Source organism: Lissotriton vulgaris, chromosome 9 (genome assembly GCF_964263255.1).
Source record: "Lissotriton vulgaris chromosome 9, aLisVul1.2, whole genome shotgun sequence".
NCBI classification, from domain to species: Eukaryota; Metazoa; Chordata; class Amphibia; order Caudata; family Salamandridae; genus Lissotriton; species Lissotriton vulgaris.
In genome coordinates, this window is record NC_141697.1 from 1,139,558,845 (window position 1) to 1,139,580,933 (window position 22,089).

Consider the following 22,089-nt stretch of genomic DNA (forward strand, 5'->3'; position numbering starts at 1 on the left):
CACCAACATCGAATTGATATTGCACATTTTGGTCACATTTTGCACTTTTGAACTTCGCAAAGATCTTGCCAGATAATATCTGGCAGAATTTGTGTGTGTGTGTGCGGGGGGGGGGTTGCTTGGGGTGTACAATATTTCAAGTGTCATAGAATCACTACCTATTTCACCAGTCAAAGATGTGGAACTGAGAAAAGTGTGCTAACACTGTACATTGTATACTTTTCTGGCCTTTTGCAGAAATTCCCAGCCATCCCTACAAAAAAGCAGCTGTTTCACATCTCCTTGTGGAATTTCGGGTCTTCTTATCCAGCGTTTTCCTCACCATCTCTGTGTAATCTCCACTAAAATCTGCATGACTCTAGGTCACCAATGATACATTGTTAAAGTCTGGGGCTTTCTTTTAACAAATCAATGCATTCTGAGAGTTGTAGGGCTTGTGTGACTCCATTGAAAACATTTGGCTAAAGACTAGAATGCAGTTATTAAAGGACCATAAAACTGAACTAGTGACCCCTTTACATTGAGACTTCCAGATAACTTCCATCACTACAGTCTGAATACCTGTGAAATACTGCTTTTTTGTTGGCAGAGACTGTATCCTTCTTTTATTTCTGCTTTTGTTTCTTCTGCTAAATTGCATTCCCTCACGTGAAGTCAATCTTCACTTTTGTATTCCCTTAAAACACCTGTAGGCCTGATTCACAAAGGCAAACCTTTGTGTAAATTTACTACTTTTTGGTATTCACAAACCACAAGTTTATAGTAAGTTTACGACTGTGGAGACTCTGCAGTCGGGATGGAGAACTCTGAACAAAAAAAAGATGGATTTAGCAGCAGCTTTTATTTGTTGGTGCCTTTGCTCCTGAACCGGCATGTAATCTATTGTTTATCAAATACCAAATAACCAAATTATAGTCTGTTTGCTGATGGAGAAAGCTTTCTAGAGAGGCCACCACCTTAGCTTTTTTATGATCATTTATTGTGACTGTTTCAGATTAAAGTCAACCCAGCATCTTGGGGCAGCTTAAGTCACCATTACCATAATCAATAGAGCACTCAACCAATAAATTGGGCAAGAATGTTAGATTGCAACATTAGACACAATCAATTGAGTCCACTTACCACAGAAAAGGAAGTGTATGTCTGAATATATGATGTGGTGCTTGACAATGAACATAGATATTGCTGAAAGTTTGGTCTCAGACCTGCTGTTTAGCCTAAAGCAACCCTAGGGGCTGGCCTGAGGTTCTGTGGGAGCGGCAAGCCAAGGTTGAGCCAGAGTTGCCTGCAGTCTTCACCATTCAGTCCATGGTCATTGCAAGGTCAACAGATCTCTCTGTGTCACCAGGGATAGCAGGTTGCAGACCTCTGCCTTTTCTGTTGCAAATCGTTAAAATTATATTTAAGTGTGTTAGTCTGCTTGATTTAGAGAAACTAAACCAAGATATGACTGCCACAATGCCTTAGGTGGTCGAAGAGGCCTAGAGTTCGGAGATTGTGTCGGTGATGATATGGAGTTATTTGGTAACCTAGGACATCAGCGAGGCAGGCACGGCCCGTGCGGGCGTTATACTCGGGCGGTGACATCAGGCAGGGGAGGGTCAGGGTGGGGGGTTTGTAAAATGCGGGATATGGACCATTAGAGGTAAGTACCAAAAAAATATATATATATTTTCGTTGCCCACACTGCATCGCTAAATGTGATGCAGCGTGGGCAACTAATTTTTTTTTTCCGGCACTTACCTCTAATGGTCCATATCCCGCATTTTACAACCCCCCACCCTGACCCTCCTCTGCTTGACGTCACCGCCCCAGTATATCGCCCAGCACGGGCCGTGCCTGCAGCGAGGTTGTCCTAGCAACAATGCTGTGGCAAGCATTTTTACTGAAAGCTCGGCCTATTGCAAGTCAGAGACAAAGAGAAAGACAAAATTGTCTGACACTAAATGCAATTATAAATATGTTGCCATGTACTTAAACTATTACTTAGGCCTCAAGGGTTAAACATAAGCACTAAAGAAAAATAAGGTAAACAATGTATCAAAAACATATTCTAAATAATAAATACACTTTTCTTCCTGGGATGAAGGCACAGCCAAGAGTATCGCTGAGTTTTAGCCACATCCTCCTTCTACTTTATCTTGATTTATTGGAGTCAAATGAAACCAGAGTTGGGAAGCTGCCTACTGATGAGGACATCCAACCTGCTGTTGAAAAGATAAATTGCGGAGTCATTGCATCTGATGCATATATCTGCCCGCATCCTGCTGGTTACAGTCCTGCGACTCCTTCTGATTTCATTACAGTCCACTGGACAAACTTGTCAAATCTACAAGCAGGACACGCGCCAATGTAGATACCAGACAGATGAAGAGACAGACAGGTGAAGCGGCACCGAGACATGCCATGAAAAAGCACATGACTCTCTATGTTACCTGTCTGCATGGGTTACCTTGAGCCCTCCTCTTTCTTTTGGCGAAAATTCTAAATTTAAATTCAAATCTGACCAGGCCTTTGCCAGACCAGTCATCTAGTTCCATATCACACAATCATTTTGGCAGCCGTTTCCTTGGGGATGTGGTGATCCTGCGCTACACAAGGACTAGGGGCCAGATGTAGGTAAGCATATTTTACCGACTCATAAATACCGAATTTTACCAATTCTGTATTTATGAATCGGTAAAATTGAAGGAGGGAGATTTAGGTCAATTCGGTAATTGAATTACCGAATCTGTAAAAATCGATATTTACCGAATCGGTAAATATCGATTCGGTAATGCCCATTGATTCCTATGGGCCTTGAAGCCCATAGGAATCAATGGGCATAACCGAATCGGTATTTACCGATTCGGTAAATACCGAATCCTGCAAGGGTGCAGGGGGTGTCACTTTGACACCCTCTAGCACCCCAAATACAGGCATGTGTGCCATGTGGCACACAGACATGCCCTAAGGGCATGTCTGTCTCTCACATGGCATAGGTGTGCATGCACACATGTGCATGCACACCTGGATTCGGTATTTTACCACCCAATTGGATTGGGTGGTAAAATACCGAATCTGTAAGGCCTTTGGGACTCATAAGAGTCCCACCTACATCTGGCAGTTACCGAATCGGTAAAAATACCGATTCGGTAAATTTACCGATTCGGTAAATTTACCGAATCGGTAAAATTGGCCCCCTACATCACAAATACCCATTTACCGGTCGGTAACGGCCGAAATCGGCCGTTACCGGTCGGTAAATGGCCTCCTACATCTGGCCCTAGAATACTTATGAGGTATGGTTACAATCCAACCGATGGATTGAAAGTTTTTAGGAGAAGCCTGAAGAGAAAGTCGTATAAAAATATGATGAGAACACTTCAAACTCAAATGTGTATTTCTTCAGTATGAGGAAGCATTTTACTTTGGTTCAACAGATGATATGTTTACATTAAGGGGCATTAAATAGAAGTGATAATATCTACACATACGTTTAAAAGACATTAATGTGCTGTCGTGACTTTGATGGCATTAGTAACAAGTGGAAAGTCAGCTGGCATGCACCCATGTACATATTAACTAAATAGCTGGTATAGACGGAGGACCATTGTACTGTATTATCAAACCATCAGCGAGGTTTTGGGCAACGCATACCCTGAGCAGAATTATTTCAAGGTGCTCAGAAATGTTGTATAGAAAAAAGAGGCGCTGTTAAATTTTAAAAAAACCGAAGCAAAGTATGTGCCTAGGAGCACACAATTTGATCAAGCAAGTAAGCCAAGATTGAACTAATACTGCCTGGCCTCACATTGCCTAATCCAGGCGCTAGATGAGTATCTTCTTTTCTGTCCTATTTAACACCAAAGGACAATTAATTAATTAAGTGATAACGTTATTTTTTTAGGAGCAAAATAAGTGCAGAGTTTTATTATATTCAGGTATTACATGTCAAATCGAGAAGACACAAGAAGTCTTTTTAGACAAAAAAATCACAGCTAAGAATTAGCAGGTTGCTCTATCTTTTATGTTGATATCACCCGCTTCAAGGGGCGTAGAAAGGGGGGTGCGGTGGGTGTGGGCTGGGTTTCATCACCGAGGGGGGTGACACAATGCAAAAATCTGTGTTTTAAACACATATTTTTGCCACATTTTGTCACCTCCCTCAGTGATGACACTTGTCACCCCTGGCTTGACAAAATGGCAAAAATATGTGTTTTATACACATATTTTTGCCACATTTTGTCACCTCCCTCAGTGATGACACTTGTCACCCCTGACTTGACAAAATGGCAAAAATATGTGTTTTAAACACATATTTTTGCCACATTTTGTCACCTCCCTCAGTGATGACACTTGTCATCCCTGGCTTGACAAAATGGCAAAAATATGTGTTTTATACACATATTTTTGCCATTGTGTCAAGCCGGGGGTGACAAGAAATTTTCCGCACAGGGTACCACCTGACCTTGCCATGCCACTGCCGGCTTCTCCTGATTTAGCAGTGGGATTGATTCCAGGAGACGCTCAACACCTCAATGAAAAAGCAATTACAAATATTACTCCCCCGTTTACAGATTCTTACTGAGGCAAAAATAAAGTGCAGTGCTTGGCTGCCCACAGACTCACACCGAGCCCAAGATGTCAAATGTGACTGCTGGCTTTTTCAATTTTTTTTAAGCCTGGAGAGCATTGTTGCAGAAGGGCTGATCTGGAGATGATGTAATAAAGCTCGCTAATGATTGATTTCTCAGTGGTCCAATCACACAACCGTCTGAAAAGCCAATAGCACATAATAGCCCTCACTATGGACCCTATTAGGATGGCGGACGGACCTGCGTCCGTCCGCCATCCCAGAGGAAGAGGGACCGTCCGCAGGGGGCAGCTGCGGTCCCTCCGTGCAAATTAGGATGTGACCGCCACCCTGGCGGTCACATCCTGTATGTTTAACAAAGCGGCGGTTGCTGCTTGAAGCAGCACCCGCCGCAATGTTAAAAATGCGTGCTTTGTATTTGCATGCACAAAGCAGCAGGCACCGCGCGGTGCCTGCCGCTTTGTGCATGCAAATGCAGGGGGGTACCCCATGTGCACCCACACCCCAGTCACCCTGGGGGTCCGCAACGGGCCCCCAAAGAAATCACCAGATGCCTTTCCCCGCCGGAGAAGCCGCAGCGGAAAGGCATCTGTTCACCCCCATCCTAATATGGCTGGCGGTGTCTGTTAGACACCGCCTCCATATTAGAGCTTTTCCGCCACGGTCATAAGGCGACCGCGACGGAAAAGCGGCGGACGGTCTTCCGGACCCCAAGGCATCCTAATCTGGCAGGGGGTCTTTGAAGGCTCCGCAGCGGTTTTTCTGCATCCTCCGGGCCGGCGGACACTTCCGCCGGCCCGGGGGATGCGGAAAAACCGCAATCCTAGTGACCCCCTTAGATTGGTTCGGGAGCTTTAATTTATGCGATACAAGGTGCTGTCATGTTTAATAAACATGTTTGTTCCTTTTTATATAGTTTGGTCTAGTGCTACATGGATGTAAGAACCCAAAAAATACTTGCGGAAAGTTTCACCTTTGTAGTAGTAAGTCAGGTTGTAAGGCAGTATTTTGTGTTGTTGACTTCAGAGGGCTGTAAGGTCTGAAGCATTGTTTCCGTGCTGATTTACGTTTGTACAAAGAGGCCAACAAATAATCAAGAAAATATTAGAGAATGTTTTAAATGTTGCTGTCAATGGGGGAAATCTGCTTTGGCGTAGGCGCATTTTTAACTGTGAGTAAATTCATTTACTACTGCAAGTTCATGCTTTGTGAGTTATTAACATGAACTTGCACTTGGACACTTCTACCTCAAGTTATTTATGCAGCTAAGCACAATCCAGGTACGTAATACCTTTGTGAAAAATGTTCAGACTAGTGTGATATTGTCAAATGTGACGGATTTATTTCAGACCTTCTGTATCAAGTGCTAAATAGCATTGAATTTTATGAGAAGTCCTTGGAGGCATTAAAACATTAAGATAATAGACATCAACAGTGAAGCAACAGACATAGATAGACATGGATGCCCTCTCATATGATTGATTCTTTATGGATGGGTTTCCAGAGAGGATGGGTTGCGTTAAAAGAAGCATGAATCCCCCAAAATCATTGACTAGAGAGATTTTATTTTTATTCAGGGCGAGTATTGAAGGACTGATGTCACTATAGAGCAATAGGATGTGCACTATATAAATATGTGTTTCTCAACCAGGGCTGTGGAAAAAGGGTAGGGCGATGACCTTTTTCAAGATTTGCCCGGCGCTAACCGCCTTTGTACCATTCAAATTTTACCAAGCAAATGAGGCAGGCGCCGGAGACCAGAAGGCAGGAAACAGGAGTTTTATTCCGACGGAGCAGAACACATCAGATCAGACAACAAGGTAACGTCTCGAGGTGCTCTAACAGCCTCTCTGAGGCCTGCCCTCTTATACCCTGGTTTATGACATGTGAGCATTCTTTATTGCATAAAAGACTCTTTAAACTTATGAAATGACGTCCCCATAATCCTCGTGTCAAGCCCACCCCCACATACATCCACAATAGAGGTCCTCACCCTGCTGATAACAGGAGGGGGCTATCACACGGCTGAGTGTTCCGCCGATTCTTAGGATGTGTGCGCCTGATTGTATCCCATGGGGTGGGGAGGCCATGATCAATAGTGTGTCCTTTGAAGAGGAGCGACTCCATACAATAAGGGGGAGTAAATGATATCTCCCGGCTTAGGCGATGGCCTCGGACCTGTGTGGACAGTCGGACTCGGGGGAAGGGGTCATCAAAGGAGTGGTATTCATGCCGCGTGGACAATCGAGCGCGGAGGGATGGCTTATCAACAGAGGGGTATTCATGGAAGGAGAGGAGGTGCTGGTCAGGCGCGGGCGTGACTCCCAAGGACAGGGTCATGCAGGAGGAGAAGGGTTATGCTCATGTGAGGGAGGGAGGGGGAGCCAGGGTGCGCGGAGGATGTTTGCAGGGTCAGAGGAGCGCGCTGGCGATCGATCGTGGACAGGGAGACCATGATACCTAAAATGGCTGTCGTGCACGTTGTACGTGGGTGACAAGCTGGCGCAGATGATGTTCAGCTCGTAAACTAAAATTCCACAGTCCTCCCTTTTAACATGTCTCGCCAACTTGTCAGTTCGGATTTATCCCCATAAGGCCACGTATTTCTACTTCATAGAGGGGACTCATGTGCTCATTTCGGAAGTCCAAAGTCTTTGGGCACATACAGTTAGAAACAAAGCTGCACAAAGATGGCAGACATTGGATACCTAAACAACACCCACATAATATCACAACAGGTATCAGTACGAAGGAAAGCAACCTCCAACCCCAGTCCTTCAAAGTGTCCCAAAACCAGCTCCCAAGCGACCATCCTTCTTGTTCTTGGTGAACCTCTGAGGAAAGTCTGTGGAGGTGTTCAATTGCTTTGTAGACTGAAGGGGAGTTATCTGGCACGTAGGTGCAGCAGCTAGATCCGATGATGCGGCATGCTCCTCCTCGATCGGCTAGAACAACATCTAGAACAAGGCGGTTTTGAAGGGCCACAAGGCGGACCGCCTGAAGCTCCGCCGTGTTGTTAGCGAGGATGCCAGCCGTGATGTTGATCGTTGTTTCTACTGCCTGGGTCAGGTGTCGGATAGCGCGGCTGTTTGCCATTGGGTCCCACAGAGGAACAAGTCCCTTTGCGGCATCCAGGAACTGTGCTCCAGTGGAGTCGGCTTGTTCAATATCATTTGCGCACCTCTGCCGGTTTAGCAGGGGCGACATATGTGGGAGGGAGAACGAAGGCGATGTAGCAGGTGCCCTTCCAGCCTTTCGGGAGCCAGGTGTAAGCTTTTGTGCCACAAACAAAGTACATATTTGGTGAAGCAACAAAGGAAGGGGGGTCAACTGAGTCCAATGTTCTGGTGATTCGGCAGGAACTGTGACCCACCAGCTGTGTTCCCTGGCCTTCGAGACACACGAGACCTGTGACATTGATAACAGACAGAGCCACAGTCAGAGTGGCGGTAGTTTGTTTTCGCAGATGAGAGAAGGTGGATCTAGCTGGATTGTGGAGCACCTGTACCTCGACACGTTCTTTGGCTGGAATGTCTTTAAGGAAGGTGGCGCCTGTGAGCGCAGGACACAAAGGAGCAGAGGTCTTTCCGGTTTTGTTCAGCCAAAACCCAGAGTAGAAGTGCGACACTGTCTGGCTGGAAGTGGCATTATCCTTGTGGCTCTCTTGCATGAGGATCAACCAGGCGAGGCAGGAGCCGTGAACGGAGAAAGGAGAAGGGATAAAAGGGATGGAGTGTCCAGTGGCGTGCGGGAGCAACCCGCAGATCCAACAGTTCGTGGCATTTGCAGCAAGGTTGTGTTGGTGCAACAGTTGCACGAAGGAATTGTTCCAGAATTCCCTACGCCTTTCTCGGAGCTGTGGCGACAGGGAGATCAGGTGATGCTCTTTCGTGGGGGTCGGTTGCGCAGTGGGCAGCAATGCTTGATGAGCCGGTGCGCTTTCCTCCAGGATCCAGAAGGAGGTCATGAGGAGGAGGCAAAAGAGGAAGACAATAAAGAAGGCGATTGTCTTTGATTTGTGCAGATTGTCAGTCTTTGAGTTCCTGTAGCGGGTATTTCCTGTTGCTTCCATCATCTTCTTATCTGGCGCTTCCATCATCTTCTTATCTGGCGCTTCCATCATCTTCAAGGTGCTCGGTAGTGGGCAGAACCACAGACTTCGTTTAGCTTCTCTCCGGGTAACCCTTAGTTGTGCTTAGGTCACCGTTCTGAGATTTAACTTAGTCCGTGGCCTACTTAGCCGAGGCTCCCTCCTTTCGACGCAGGAAATACCCTTCTCTGGATGGCACAGTGGGATCAGAGAATTTTGCAAGTTCAAGTGCCTCAGTATCGGGATAACAGTTCAATGTTGGTTGATCTTTGTTCAGGAGCTCTTCTTGGGTGTTGACGTTTTCTGTCGTGGCCAGGGTCGCGGAGACCTTCCGGCAGTGGTGTGCGTGCAGCCAGTGCCTCTTCCCCTCCACTCGAAGCGCCGTCCGTGCGGTGATCAGCACTTGCCAGGGGCCCGTCCACCGGGGTTCCAGACTCTTGGTCCGTTGGAAGTTTCGTATTAGAACGAAATCTCCCGGTTGGATGTCGTGGCCGGGGCCCCTGGAAGCATCGGGGATGGCCTGCTGCACCTGTTGATGAATGACAGACAATGTTTTAGTTAACTTGCACAAATAATCAGATAGTAGGACGTCCGGGACGTCATGAATGGAGGTTGGCTTGGGAGCAGTCCAGAGGTTCATCGGTCGCCCGAATACAACCTCGTAGGGGGTCAAATGGTGTTTGGTGGGAGTGGAGCGCATCGATAGCAAGGCCAGTGGGAGGGCATCTGGCCATTTAAGTCCAGTGGTGGCCACTATTTTTGACAGTTTCAGCTTCAATGTGGCATTATGTCGCTCCACCAAGCCGGCGGATTGGGGGTGGAAGACTGCGTGAAATCTCTGTTTCACCCCCAATCCCTTTAGGATTAGTTGGATAACCTCAGCTATGAAGTGGGGGCCATTGTCGCTCCATAAAATTCGACAAAGGCCATAGCGAGGAAAGAATTCTTTCAGTAGTACTTTGGCAGTAGTCATGGCAGTGTTGTCACGGGTTGGATAGGCCTCTCCCCTTTTGCTGAAGGCACATACAATGACTAGTACATATTTCAAGCCTTGACATCTCTCCAGCTGGATGTAATCCATCTGGAGGACCTCAAAGGGATGATTGGGGGTCCCGAATCCTCCCCGGGGTACCACAGTTCCTTTCCCGGGGTTGTGTTGCAGACAGATAAGGCACTGCTGGACTAGGCGTCTGGCTGAGTCGGGGATTTTGTCGTTGTGCCAGACTTTGGAAATGAGTTCGATCATGGGTGCAGATCCTATGTGTGCGGGGGAATGGGCCATCGTCAGTATGGGGATCAGGTATGAGTCAGGCAGCAACCATTTGTTTGCATCTTTTGTTCGCCAGCAGCCCTCATCATCCTTAAAACCCACCCCCGCCCACTTAGTCAGTTCGTGAGGGGTGCTGGCCGACTGGATGTCTCTAATCATTTCCCTTGCGTCAGTCCATTTCTCTGCTTGCGACCTGGTCACATATATGCGTGTCATCGTCCTATTCTCAGCTGTGGTTCGTGCAGTGATGTCGGCCAGTGCATTCCCTTGTCCAACTAAGTCTGTCACCTTCTTGTGTGCCTGGCATTTGATCACTGCTAGTCGTTTGGGGAGGAGAACCGCTTCAATCAGGGCAGAGACCAGATCTCCGTGAAGGATGGGGGTGCCGTGGGACGTCAAGAATCCCCTTTCTCTCCACAGGAGCCCAAAATGGTGAACCACCCCGAAGGCATACTGGCTGTCTGTGTATACGTTCGCGGTGGTTCCTGTGGCTATGATGCATGCTCGTGTGAGGGCTATCAGCTCTGCCGCCTGGGCAGACCGTTGCGTGATGCGGGCTGTCTCAACTATTGTTCGGGCTGTCGTGACTGCATAGGCAGCTGAAGTGGTGCCATCTGGGAGCTTGATGCATGAGCCGTCTACCCATAGTTCTCCATCGGGGTCTGTGAAAGCAGTGTCTCGGAGGTCAACTCTACTCCTAGTTTGTTCGTCAGTAAGGGTCACACAGTCGTGTATGGGAGGAACGTCGGGGTCATTTTCAGGCAGGGGCAACAATGTGGCAGGATTCAAAGTCGTGCATCTCTTTAGTGTGATGTGGGGTGCAAGTAGCGTCAATTCGTACCCAGTCAGTCGTGCGCTAGTCAAATGTTGAGTCTTGGTTTGGTTCAGAAGGGTGTCGACAGCATGGGGTACTAACACGGTGAGGGAGTTTGAAAGTACGATTCCCTCACTCTGACGGATAGAGACAGCAGCGGCAGCTACTGCTCGAAGGCAGGCAGGTAAAGCTCTGGCTACAGGATCAAGAGTGGCGGAGAAGTAGGCACAAGGGCACTGCTTAGGACCAATAGACTGAGTCAGGACAGACAATGCACACCCCTCCCTTTCGTGGGTGAAGAGGGAGAAGGGTTTGGAGTAATCCGGAGTTCCTAGGACGGGTGCTGAGCAGAGGGCATCCCGTAATTCCTTAAAGGATGCTTGACACTCAGGGGTCCAAGGGAGCGGGAAGGGGGCATCTTTGGTCAACAAGGCAAGTAGGGGTTTTACAATGAGGCTGAAATTAGGTAACCACTGTCTGCAAAAAGAGGTTAGGCCAACCAAAGAGCGGACTTGCTTTTGTGTTTTTGGGACGGGGGTGTCTAGGATGGTTTGGATTCGGTCGGGTGTGAGTTTCCTCCCTTCTTTGGACAGGAGATGGCCTAGGTATGTCACTTGTGGCTGGCAGAACTGCAATTTCTTTTTGGAAACTTTATGGCCATTTTCTGCGAGAAAGTGTAGGAGTTGAACAGTGGCTGTGATTGCAAGTGGGGTGGTATCGGCCGCCAAAAGGATATCATCGACATATTGGATCAACACCACTCCATCCGGTAGCTGGACGGCGTCCAGCTGTCTTTTGAGGGCCTGGCTGTAAATACTGGGACTTTCAGTGTACCCCTGGGGAGCTCTAAAAAATTGGTACGAGCGGGATTTTAAGGTGAAGCCAAAGAGATAACGGCTGTCTGGATGGATGGGGATAGAGAAAAACGCATTCTTGAGGTCGATAACAGTGAAGGTGGTGGCAGTGGACGGGATGAGGGTCAGAATGGTGGTGATATCTGAGACTACGGGGTATTGGGGTACAACCACTTTGTTAATCTCTCGCAGGTCGATGATGAAGCGGTACGCTTTCTCATCTCCTTCGCCTTGCTTCTTAACAATAGGTAGGATTGGGCTGTTGCAGACATTGCTAACCACCTCTTCAACCACTCCTGCATCTACCAGAGACTGAATGATCGCTACCAGTGCCTTCTCGCCCTCGGGCGATATCCGATATTGTGGGAGTTTCGGGAGCATAGCGTCCTGTCTTACAGTTATATGAATAGGGTCAATCATCATTCGTCCCACATCAGAGTCATTTTTGGCCCATAGGTACGGAGGCAGGGTGTCAAGCAAGGACAGGTCAGCGTCAGCTATGGAGCACATGTGTCGTGCAGGGCAGGATTTGGGCATGCCTGGGTTGTCGTACAGGATGACTCGGATTCCATCTGGGGAACACCTAATGGTAGCTCGAAAATGTTTCAGTAAGTCAATGCCCATAATGGCATCAGGGGAGTTGGAGGAGAGCAGAAACGTTGTGTCAGTGGTGTTGCTTTCTAGGTCAAAGGTGATAGGCACGGACAGGGGGTTAGTGGAGGGCGTCCCATCGAAACCTATCGATGTAATGTGTGAGCCAGACAAGGGTGCCCTTGGAATCAGTCGTTTCGATAACACACTACGTGTCGCCCCAGTGTCTACCAAAAAATGGAGACTCTGTACCCAGGACCTTAGCAGTGACATAAGGACCTTGCTGGTCAACACAGAGCTCGACTGGATCCCTCCCTTGCCCCTGGCAGTCCTATGCAAAATCAGGGGCATTCTCACCGTCGGATAGTTGATACTGGTTCTGTCGGGGGCGGTCAAATGTGTTCGATCTCCCTGATCTGTCATTGTTGGTGTCGTTTGTGTGCCCTCGTCCTTGCCCCCTATTTCTCGATCCACCCGCTACATCCTTGGGGTCCCTATTTCTGTTCATCTCTAGCAGAACCGGACACTGGGATTTCCAATGGCCGAATCCTTTGCAGAAGGCACATTGGTCATCGCAAATGTCTCTACGTCCAGTGTGGGGTGTTGGGGCGTGATCTTTAGGAGGTGGATTTCTAGGGATGGTCGATTGGTAGTTCCCCCTGTGGGATTCCCGTCCGACCGTTATACCTTGTATCTGTGCTATCATCACCCTTTCTTTCAAATCTTTCTTCTTTTTCTCGGACGCCCTATCATTCTCATTCTTCTGGTGCTCATAATACTGAGCCATCTGTAGTATAGCTGCAGGTTTGGAGGCCCCCCAACTACTCTCACTCGTCTGCAGTTTTTGGGAGACCTCTTGTGATAGGCCCTTTACATAATTTTGTACAAACAGGTGTTGTCCGGTTGCGGTGGTCATGTCTTGGCCACTGTAGTCGGAGAACACTGTCTCGAATCGGGAGAAGTATTCTGACACATCATCCTGGGGTTTCTGACGACAGGCCGTGACTATCGACCAATCTATCTTTTTCTCTGGGATCAGTGTCTTTAACTTCTGGACTAATTTGTCTGGGAGTTCTAATATGTCCTTTACTGGTTTCCTTCCAGGCTCTCGCTGTCTATCTAGTTCACTGAGTTGGTCCCAGGTATGTCCAAACAGATCTGTGTGGTCAGCCTTCCGGATTTGCTTCCACACGTCAGCTGGCAGGCATAACCCGAAAAACAAGTCAATGTCCGCTAAAGTCATTATCGTCGAACCCAAGGCTGTGCCTAGTTCAGTATAGAATGCTGTCGGGTTCTTTCTTAAATCGGGCAGAGTTTGTTTAAAGGTTAGGATATCTTGTCGGTCCCATGGTTGGTAAACCCAATTGTACACAACCCTTCCTTTTGCATCTGTGTGATTAATATCATCGCTTGTTCCCTGGCCACGTGGCGGAATCCAGTAAGGGGCCGCCTCTCTGATGGGCATCATAGTGTTGGCTACTTCTACTGAGGTCGTTTCAGGGACTGTAACCTTGGCTTCTGGTTTTTGTTCCGTGAGGTGGCGGAAGACCTCAAGCATCTGCATGAAGAGCTCCGTTGCCTCACATTCAGTCCCATCTCCAACATCAATCTTCCTATACAGTGTTGTCAGTTTAGCGGGGCCCTTACTTTGATACCTATCCTCATATGCGTTCAGGATGTGGTAGCTGAATCGCAAAATGAAATGCCGTCTGTGGCTGTCGGCATGCAAGTTATACATGTTCATTGTGTATTCTTCGCTCTCCCTTCGTTCTACTAGTGTCTTTGCTATTTTGTCAATCCCATCCCGCTCATCTTTGCTCAACCTGTTTGGTCTGGCTGGTGGGTGCTTGCTAACCTCGGGGTCATCTAGTGGTGCTGCTAATGTGGCTGGTGCGGAGGCCGTGAGGGCTGGTGCACTAGCGCTAAGGTCGTTCTCGTTCGCACTTAGGGCTTGCAAGTGCTGTTGGCAGGGGGCATATGGAGGGGGCATGTAGATGATTGGGGGACCTAGCAGTAACTCATCGTTCGCCCGCTGTTTGGAGGGCAAGTCAGGGTAAAGCGCAGAGGGGGTCCTAACGGGACATTGACCTGTCGACCCTGATTCTTGGTTTTGTGTAGCTTCCTTTCTTTCTTTTATTTCTTCTTCTAGTTGCTTAGCAGCTAGGTGGGCTGCCTTTCGTAATTCTTTCCCTATTTTTGCTTCTTCTCTTTTTCTTCGTTGTTCCGTTTCTTTGCGCCACATGCCGATACTATCGATCATAGTGGGCGTAGTCTTATTTTTCTGGAGCGCTATTTCTAATGTTTTTATTTTATGATCATCAAAGGAACCTATCAGTGGCCACTGACTTTCGGGGTTCTTCTTTGTATATTTATGCCATAGCTTAGTATAAGCTATAGCGACTAGTCCATGCTTAGTGAACATGTCCTTATTAGGGGTGCCTTCCAGTGGAGCTGGGTGGTTCATCTCTAATAAGCGGTCCGGGCTGAACAGGCTACCAATCAGTGGGGAGAAGATAGGCATGACGGGTTACAACGGGGACAAAGGTCTGCACTACCTATCTTATCACGGCGGGCAAAGACTAGACAGAATATTTCTATTCTCCGTTGTTTGCCGGCGGTGAATACCTCAAAAGAACCAATACCGAACAATCAGTGTTCGGTCAATTAAACAATCAGTGGGGAGAATAAGTGGGTACGACGTGTTAAAGGTTTGCGTTACCCACTCTTTCTCTACCTGCAAAGAGAGACCTTGTTCTTCCCTGTTTGCAGACAGAGAATCTCCAGACAACAATCCACGAACGGCAGTTCGGGAAAACAGTGGGGGAGGAAGATAGGCACGACGGATTACAATGGGGACAAAAGTCTGCGTTACCTATCCTTCACTGTTTGCAAAGAGAGAGCCTGTTGTTTCTCCGTTTGCAGACGGTGAATCTCCAGAAGACTCAACAAAAGCGTAATACTAGTATTATCCAAATCAAACAATTATTTCTTAATTTGTCGTGTTTACACGACCTTACCCGGACCGCATGGACGGTTTCCTGTCTTCCGAATCCAGCGCCCGATCGTCCTCTATTCTTCGTGATGTTCGTGGCACTCCTGATGGTTCCCAGTCAGGACCGTAGATCACTCGAGAGAGGTCTGTTCGGAACTAGTGAAGGTCGGATGATCGGCTGTCAGACGAGGGTCTATCGGACACGAGCTCTCCCGATCGTTGCAGTCGTTCACTCTGTCGTCTGGACCTCTCCCACTGGATCCACGTGTCGCTGATGGGCCCCACGCTTTGGGACGCCAATTGTGGAAAAAGGGTAGGGCGATGACCTTTTTCAAGATTTGCCCGGCGCTAACCGCCTTTGTACCATTCAAATTTTACCAAGCAAATGAGGCAGGCGCCGGAGACCAGAAGGCAGGAAACAGGAGTTTTATTCCGACGGAGCAGAACACATCAGATCAGACAACAAGGTATCGTCTCGAGGTGATCTAACAGCCTCTCTGAGGCCTGGCCTCTTATACCCTGGTTTATGACATGTGAGCATTCTTTATTGCATAAAAGACTCTTTAAACTTATGAAATGACGTCCCCATAATCCTCGTGTCAAGCCCACCCCCACATACATCCACAATAGAGGTCCTCACCCTGCTGATAACAGGAGGGGGCTATCACACGGCTGAGTGTTCCGCCGATTCTTAGGATGTGTGCGCCTGATTGTATCCCATGGGGTGGGGAGGCCATGATCAATAGTGTGTCCTTTGAAGAGGAGCGACTCCATACAATAAGGGGCAGTAAATGATATCTCCCGGCTTAGGCGATGGCCTCGGACCTGTGTGGACAGTCGGACTCGGGGGAAGGGGTCATCAAAGGAGTGGTATTCATGCCGCGTGGACAATCGAGCGCGGAGGGATGGCTTATCAACAGAGGGGTATTCATGGAAGGAGAGGAGGTGCTGGTCAGGCGCGGGCGTGACTCCCAAGGACAGGGTCATGCAGGAGGAGAAGGGTTATGCTCATGTGAGGGAGGGAGGGGGAGCCAGGGTGCGCGGAGGATGTTTGCAGGGTCAGAGGAGCGCGCTGGCGATCGATCGTGGACAGGGAGACCATGATACCTAAAAGGGCTGTCGTGCACGTTGTACGTGGGTGACAAGCTGGCGCAGATGATGTTCAGCTCGTAAACTAAAATTCCACAGGGCCTGGTATAGCATTGGCGATTAGAAAGTGACAAAAAAGTAAAAAATAGTAATGAGCTGGTTTGCAAGCCAGACCAGTGCTTACCCCCCTAAAAGCGAAGGGTAAGTCCCCTCTCCTGTTGGAAGGGTTTGTATTGGACATTTGAGCCTGCTTAAATTAATATACCCAGTTTATATTTTCTATGTAAGATGTGAGAGAGAGGAACCAAGTCGGACTGAAATTAATCAAGTCAAGTTAGGCCCTGAGGTAAGGTAGATGATAAAGAGTAAGATAAAGAATAGATTACTTGATTAAGAGGAGTTGGTGTAATAAGTATTCACTGATGGGAGGGTGCCTGCGTCAGTCTTTTGAATGCATGACAGCACTTTGCATGGTCGAGAAGAGGCTAAGCACTGCTGAGAGTTTCAGTTTCACTTTGTGGCTGTAATTCTGATAAGTCCCTAAGTATGACCGAAATAGAAGAAATATTTCAAATTTATCATATTAATAAAACCATAATGAAAAATGTAAGCAGAATTTTGTCCAGAAGAAGGTTGTCGACTGTTATTCAATATCAAGAACTGAAGAATGTGAATTTTATGACATTTTATGAATGTACTGAGGATCATTGAATCTACGCATCCTCACAATAAAGGAAAATCTCTTCTCAACATAATTCCTTACTGTTTGGAACTTATACATTTTAATTTTTTTACGCAATTGAGTGCCTTGGTTTTCCTTCTTATAAATGATCGCACTGGATCTTAGGTCCTATTGTGAACTCACACCTTTGGTGGTAGGAGGATGTGGGATAACCTCAGAAGCACCACCCCAAAATTTCCTGAGCTCTGCCTGCATTACTGCATTCTCACTACAATTTGTATAATAATACGAGGTGCGATTATTAGTCCATTACTAACTTTTCTTCTATTTATAACTTCACAAGAGAGGAAGGTTATTTTTGTCCCTCAATAGTTTTCAGGCAGTTAGTAGCATTTGTATGTGCAACTCTAGCACCCAGAAGGATTACAGATGGACCGGGCATCAGTGGTGAGCAGAAAGAGATTTTGGATCCCTTTGTCCTTCTGCCAATGTAGTCTATTTAGGCTGTCTTGCCAACAATATGGGACTTTTATCTCTCCAAACACAAGAGGGTGCTACTTGGTCTACTGGCTACTATTTGGCATTCACCCCTCACATCTCTGTACTAGCACCATAAACTCTTCATAAATTTCGGTTGCAGGACTGCTTTCTTACTTAGACTATTCCTTACAGTTCGCCACATGAAGGTATGCATTCACATTTGAGTTGCACTACTATTTTTCTGGAGATATTTTAGTGTAATTTCTTCCTTTTGATTAGGATCCCCTAATTTATCAAATGTTATCTTACCTAACCTAGAAAGTCTAGCTCAGATTGTTAGTTGTCCTGACAAGACTGGGCCCTACTCCATCTCCTCGTATACAGGTTTGGTGCTTGTGAATGGTTCCCTTCAATATTGGTCCTATTTGGGTGCTTTCTCTCATACTTCATCCCGCATAGGAGGGGCTCCATTCTTACATGGGCAGTCCTATTTATTCCAGTCAAGCCTCAATGTTTTTGAGATCCTTCTTTTAGGATCTAAGATAACCAACATCTGTTGTAACTGTTGTTGACACACAACAATCTATAGGTGCCTCGTTTAAGTGCCCACATTGCTCTCATTCCTTCCTCAAAGGTCTTAATATCACATCTAGACTGTTGCTTTAATATGTAATGGCCGACATAAAAAACTGAGTACCACTCAGATTTTACAAAGGTCTTGTATTAATAGCACATTTATGTGTAAGAAACTACAGATGACCGCACAAATTCAGAATTACGTGTTTATCCTGCCTTCATACGTTTTGAGGATGAAAGACCCTTTGCTAAAAATGCATTTTGTGTATCTGCGGAATTTGCTCTTAATTTCAATTCAATTTACATTATGGGTGCACTACTGTTTAGTTGTACATTTGCTCTATTGTCTAGACATTCATTTTGTTTTTAACAAGGGTTGTGCTTTTAGGCTGCACCCAATCCACGGGTTGGCTGGCTCAGAAACAATTTAGAATCCATATATTTCACCTACAAGCATAAGGAATTGATTTATACTCCTAATATGTAAGATCTGATTGAAAGAATCATAATTTCTCTGCGGCTATGTTCTTAATTTTGGGATTGTCACAACCTGTTCCGAATAGTTTGTCTCTTTGTAGACACTGGTAAATATACATTAACAATGAGATGGAATGTGTATTTGCAGGGTGGCAAAGTAAAAAGTCTTATCCAAGCTTTACAATGGTGTTGGGTATGAGGTACCCATTTCTTGAAAAGTATTTCCTCTGTCTAGAAAGAAATTGACATCAAATCCTGTGCACAGGACCTGTTTCACTTACACCTGGTGGAAACCCCATCTGGCAAGGGGTAGGGATTTTTTTCCTCCTCTGGAAATCTAAGAAAGACCCAGTTTTCTACATCCTATACCTGGAAAAACCATTTTTGTAAATCACAAAACAAACATATCTAAGAGAAAAGCAGACAAGTTTCTATTAACTTTTTTAAAAGATGTTTCTTCTGTGCTAGGTCATATCTAACCACTTGATACATATGCAAGTGTTTATGGTCAAACAATTTTGTTAAGGAGGGGCATCACAATCCTTTACATGTATAGCACTTTACTTAGGAATATTTTACAATCAGTCTTCGGTGTGATAACTCTCTTGTGTGTTGTTCTGTTTATGCCAGATCCTTGCGGAAAACCTGAGGCTGGAGTGCAAGTGCCATGGAGTTTCTGGATCTTGCACAACCAAGACTTGCTGGACGACTCTGCCAAAGTTTCGTGAGCTGGGCTACATCCTGAAAGATAAGTATAACGATGCAGTTCACGTTGAGCCAGTAAGAGCAAACCGAAAAAAGCGCCCAACCTTCCTGAAGATCAAAAAGCCTCTGTCTTACCTCAAACCCATGGATACGGACTTGGTTTACATTGATACATCTCCAAACTACTGTGAAGAAGACCCTGTCACCGGTAGCGTGGGAACGCAGGGTAGAATGTGCAACAAGACAGCGCAGCACAACAGCGGCTGCGATCTGATGTGTTGTGGTCGGGGGTATAACACGCACCAGTACTCAAGGGTGTGGAAGTGCAACTGCAAATTCCATTGGTGCTGCTATGTCAAGTGCAACACATGCAGTGAAAGGACAGAGGTGTTTACCTGCAAGTGAACCTACACCCTGGGAGGACAGGCTTTGCATCCCTGGGAATGACGCCATTACATTGCACATCATCTTAAGTGACCTGCTGCAAAACTATGGCAAAGATCACTTGCCCTTGAAAAGGAAAACCGCATGTGGACCCCTGTCCCTAAATGCACTTGTCCTTTTGTGAATATGCGTATCATCCAAACAGGCAGACCAGACCGACGCTGAACGCAAAATCAATGTGGGCGCGATGATCAACTTGAGGAACACAAATAACAACTGAGCAAAATACCTAAGTGTGGCACTTATATTTTGGAGCTAGATGACTGAATATGAACCTACTGTCATTAAGGGAGAAAAGGAAAGGAAAAACCAGAGGGCAACAGTACCCGAGTGTGAATGTATGGACTACGCGGATTGAGGTTTCTACACTGGTGAAACGCTTCTGCTTTTCTTGCTGGCCCTCTCCCTCAGGCTCAGCCAAATCGTGTAGAGCTGCTGCAGCTTTTTTAGACACTGGATTTTCTCATGCTTTTTATGTTCAGCAGTTTTCTTTTTAAGTGCAGGGACTTGGAACAACTGGGCATAATTATAACAATATTTAAGCATTGTATTTAGTTAAGACTAATGTTAATTTATTTAATGAAAAAACTCTATCAGCATTCGGAAGGTTCTGCAAACATCAATTAGTTGCTTTTTTGTAGAATAATCTTGGTCGATGCAACTAGGAAACACTGGAGCTGTATATAGTAGTGCTCATTCCAAACTTGTTTTGGTTGTATAGTACTTTCATGCTATATCATGATATTTAAAATCAAGCAGTGATACAAATAGCCATGCATATTTATATAGATTTATATGTGTACACATACACACACACACACACACACACAGTTGCTGCTTGTTGCTAATTGTCTGTAAATACGATTTAGCAGAGGTTTTTTGTGCATACGCTATATTTTCATTTATGAGAGCAAGAGCATTTAAGAACATACCATGGACATCAATATGATACTCCAGGCTAATCTCCACCTTTTGGAAAATGGACCATAAAATGAAAGAGTATATTTTGTAAGAGACTATTTTTATATGAATATTTTATTTATACCATGTCTGCTTGTATCCCGCTATAGCATGTCCCTTTTTGCTGAACTCAAGAACACTGTTAGTCATTCTAAGGGTGTTTAAAGGGGTATCCCTGTGAATGATGGCACAATAGATCTCAAAACCCAAGCTGACATCATCAAACAAAGGAATATTCTGGAACGTCTATTGTCTGTGATTGTTGGAGGTGCAGGGCAGAGAAAAGAGAACTTGATTTTTTTTCTCCACACTGGATAGCCCCATTAACAAATTATAGATGGCTGCCAAATCTGTTTGCACTGCTGTAGCCAGGTGATATATATTCCCGTGTAATGTTAGTTTATGTGTGAAAAAGCTGGAAAATCTTTCTTTTAGATGATGAGAAATGTGTGTTTGGATATGTGTGGGTGCACCTTCATGAGAGAGTGTTTGTGTGACTGCATGCGATTCTGTGTACACAAACGGACTCTTTTTTCCCTGTACTACAATTCGCAGAACGTACAAAAGACACAGCATTAGTGTTGCCTCATGGCTGGAATCCGTGATTGGTACTTCCCTGGGTGCTTACTTGTCCCATTCTAAAAATGGAAAGAGAATCTGCTTCCCATAGGCTTCATCTGTTGAAACTGCGGCGGTGTGAATGGCGAATGTGCTGTGTGGGCTATCAGTTAAACCTTCATATTGTGCTACTGTCAAATCTGATTTTATCACTGGCAGACTGTAGACTGACTGTAAAAACTTGCATGCCACAGGCTGCCTGATTCTCACAGATAACACACAGGGCTGGCACGTCCATATTAAAGTGTTACTTTAGAGTCAATATGTCTCTTTCCCTGTGATACACTACAGTGCAGTTACCACTGCACAACTACTGCTGGTAACTGTGTCTATTGTAAATGGTTCCATTAGCCCATGCAGTAGGCAGTTTTGTATCAAATATACCACATCTGTATGTTATCTGAAAATGAACTGTATGGTTTACGTATCTTGGATACCCCACTTAAAAGTATGGAAACGCTCTAGGCATTTTAGGAGCTTCCAGTGTGTTCTAATGCTACTGAAAGTTGGTGGAAAGTCTAACACAGACAAAATAAATAGATGTTGTAGGTTGCTTTACTAGAGGGAGACATATTGCTGTTAGAAGTGAAACTTCAGCAGTTTTGAACAAAAGGCAAGGATCTCACATTCCACCGGTAACCAATGTTAGTACACCAGAACATCTCTCTCTTGACTAATTCACAAAAACATTGAAAGTACCACAAGTATAAGTAATCATTTTACACACATTTGGATAATGCACAGTAACAGGTTTGGAAATACCACAAGAGTAACATATCATTTAAATTAAAAGGTTACAATTCCAGTATGTAGGTAATCCTTATACAATCGCTTGGCTTAATTTCGAAAATAAATTGAAAATTCCACAGAC

The 22,089-nt window shown here is 45.9% G+C and overlaps 1 protein-coding gene across 1 annotated transcript in view; it reads left to right on the forward strand.

The window, feature by feature from the left end:
- LOC147692920 (protein Wnt-7a) overlaps positions 1-21,626 on the forward strand; it is a 118,912-nt gene extending 97,286 nt beyond the window's left edge. The window contains exon 4 of the mRNA XM_086939174.1: positions 19,122-21,626. Coding sequence (XP_086795300.1) covers positions 19,122-19,601 — 480 coding nt within the window. The 3' untranslated portion in view covers positions 19,602-21,626. The remainder of the gene's footprint in view (positions 1-19,121) is intronic.
- Positions 21,627-22,089: the final 463 nt, after the last annotated feature.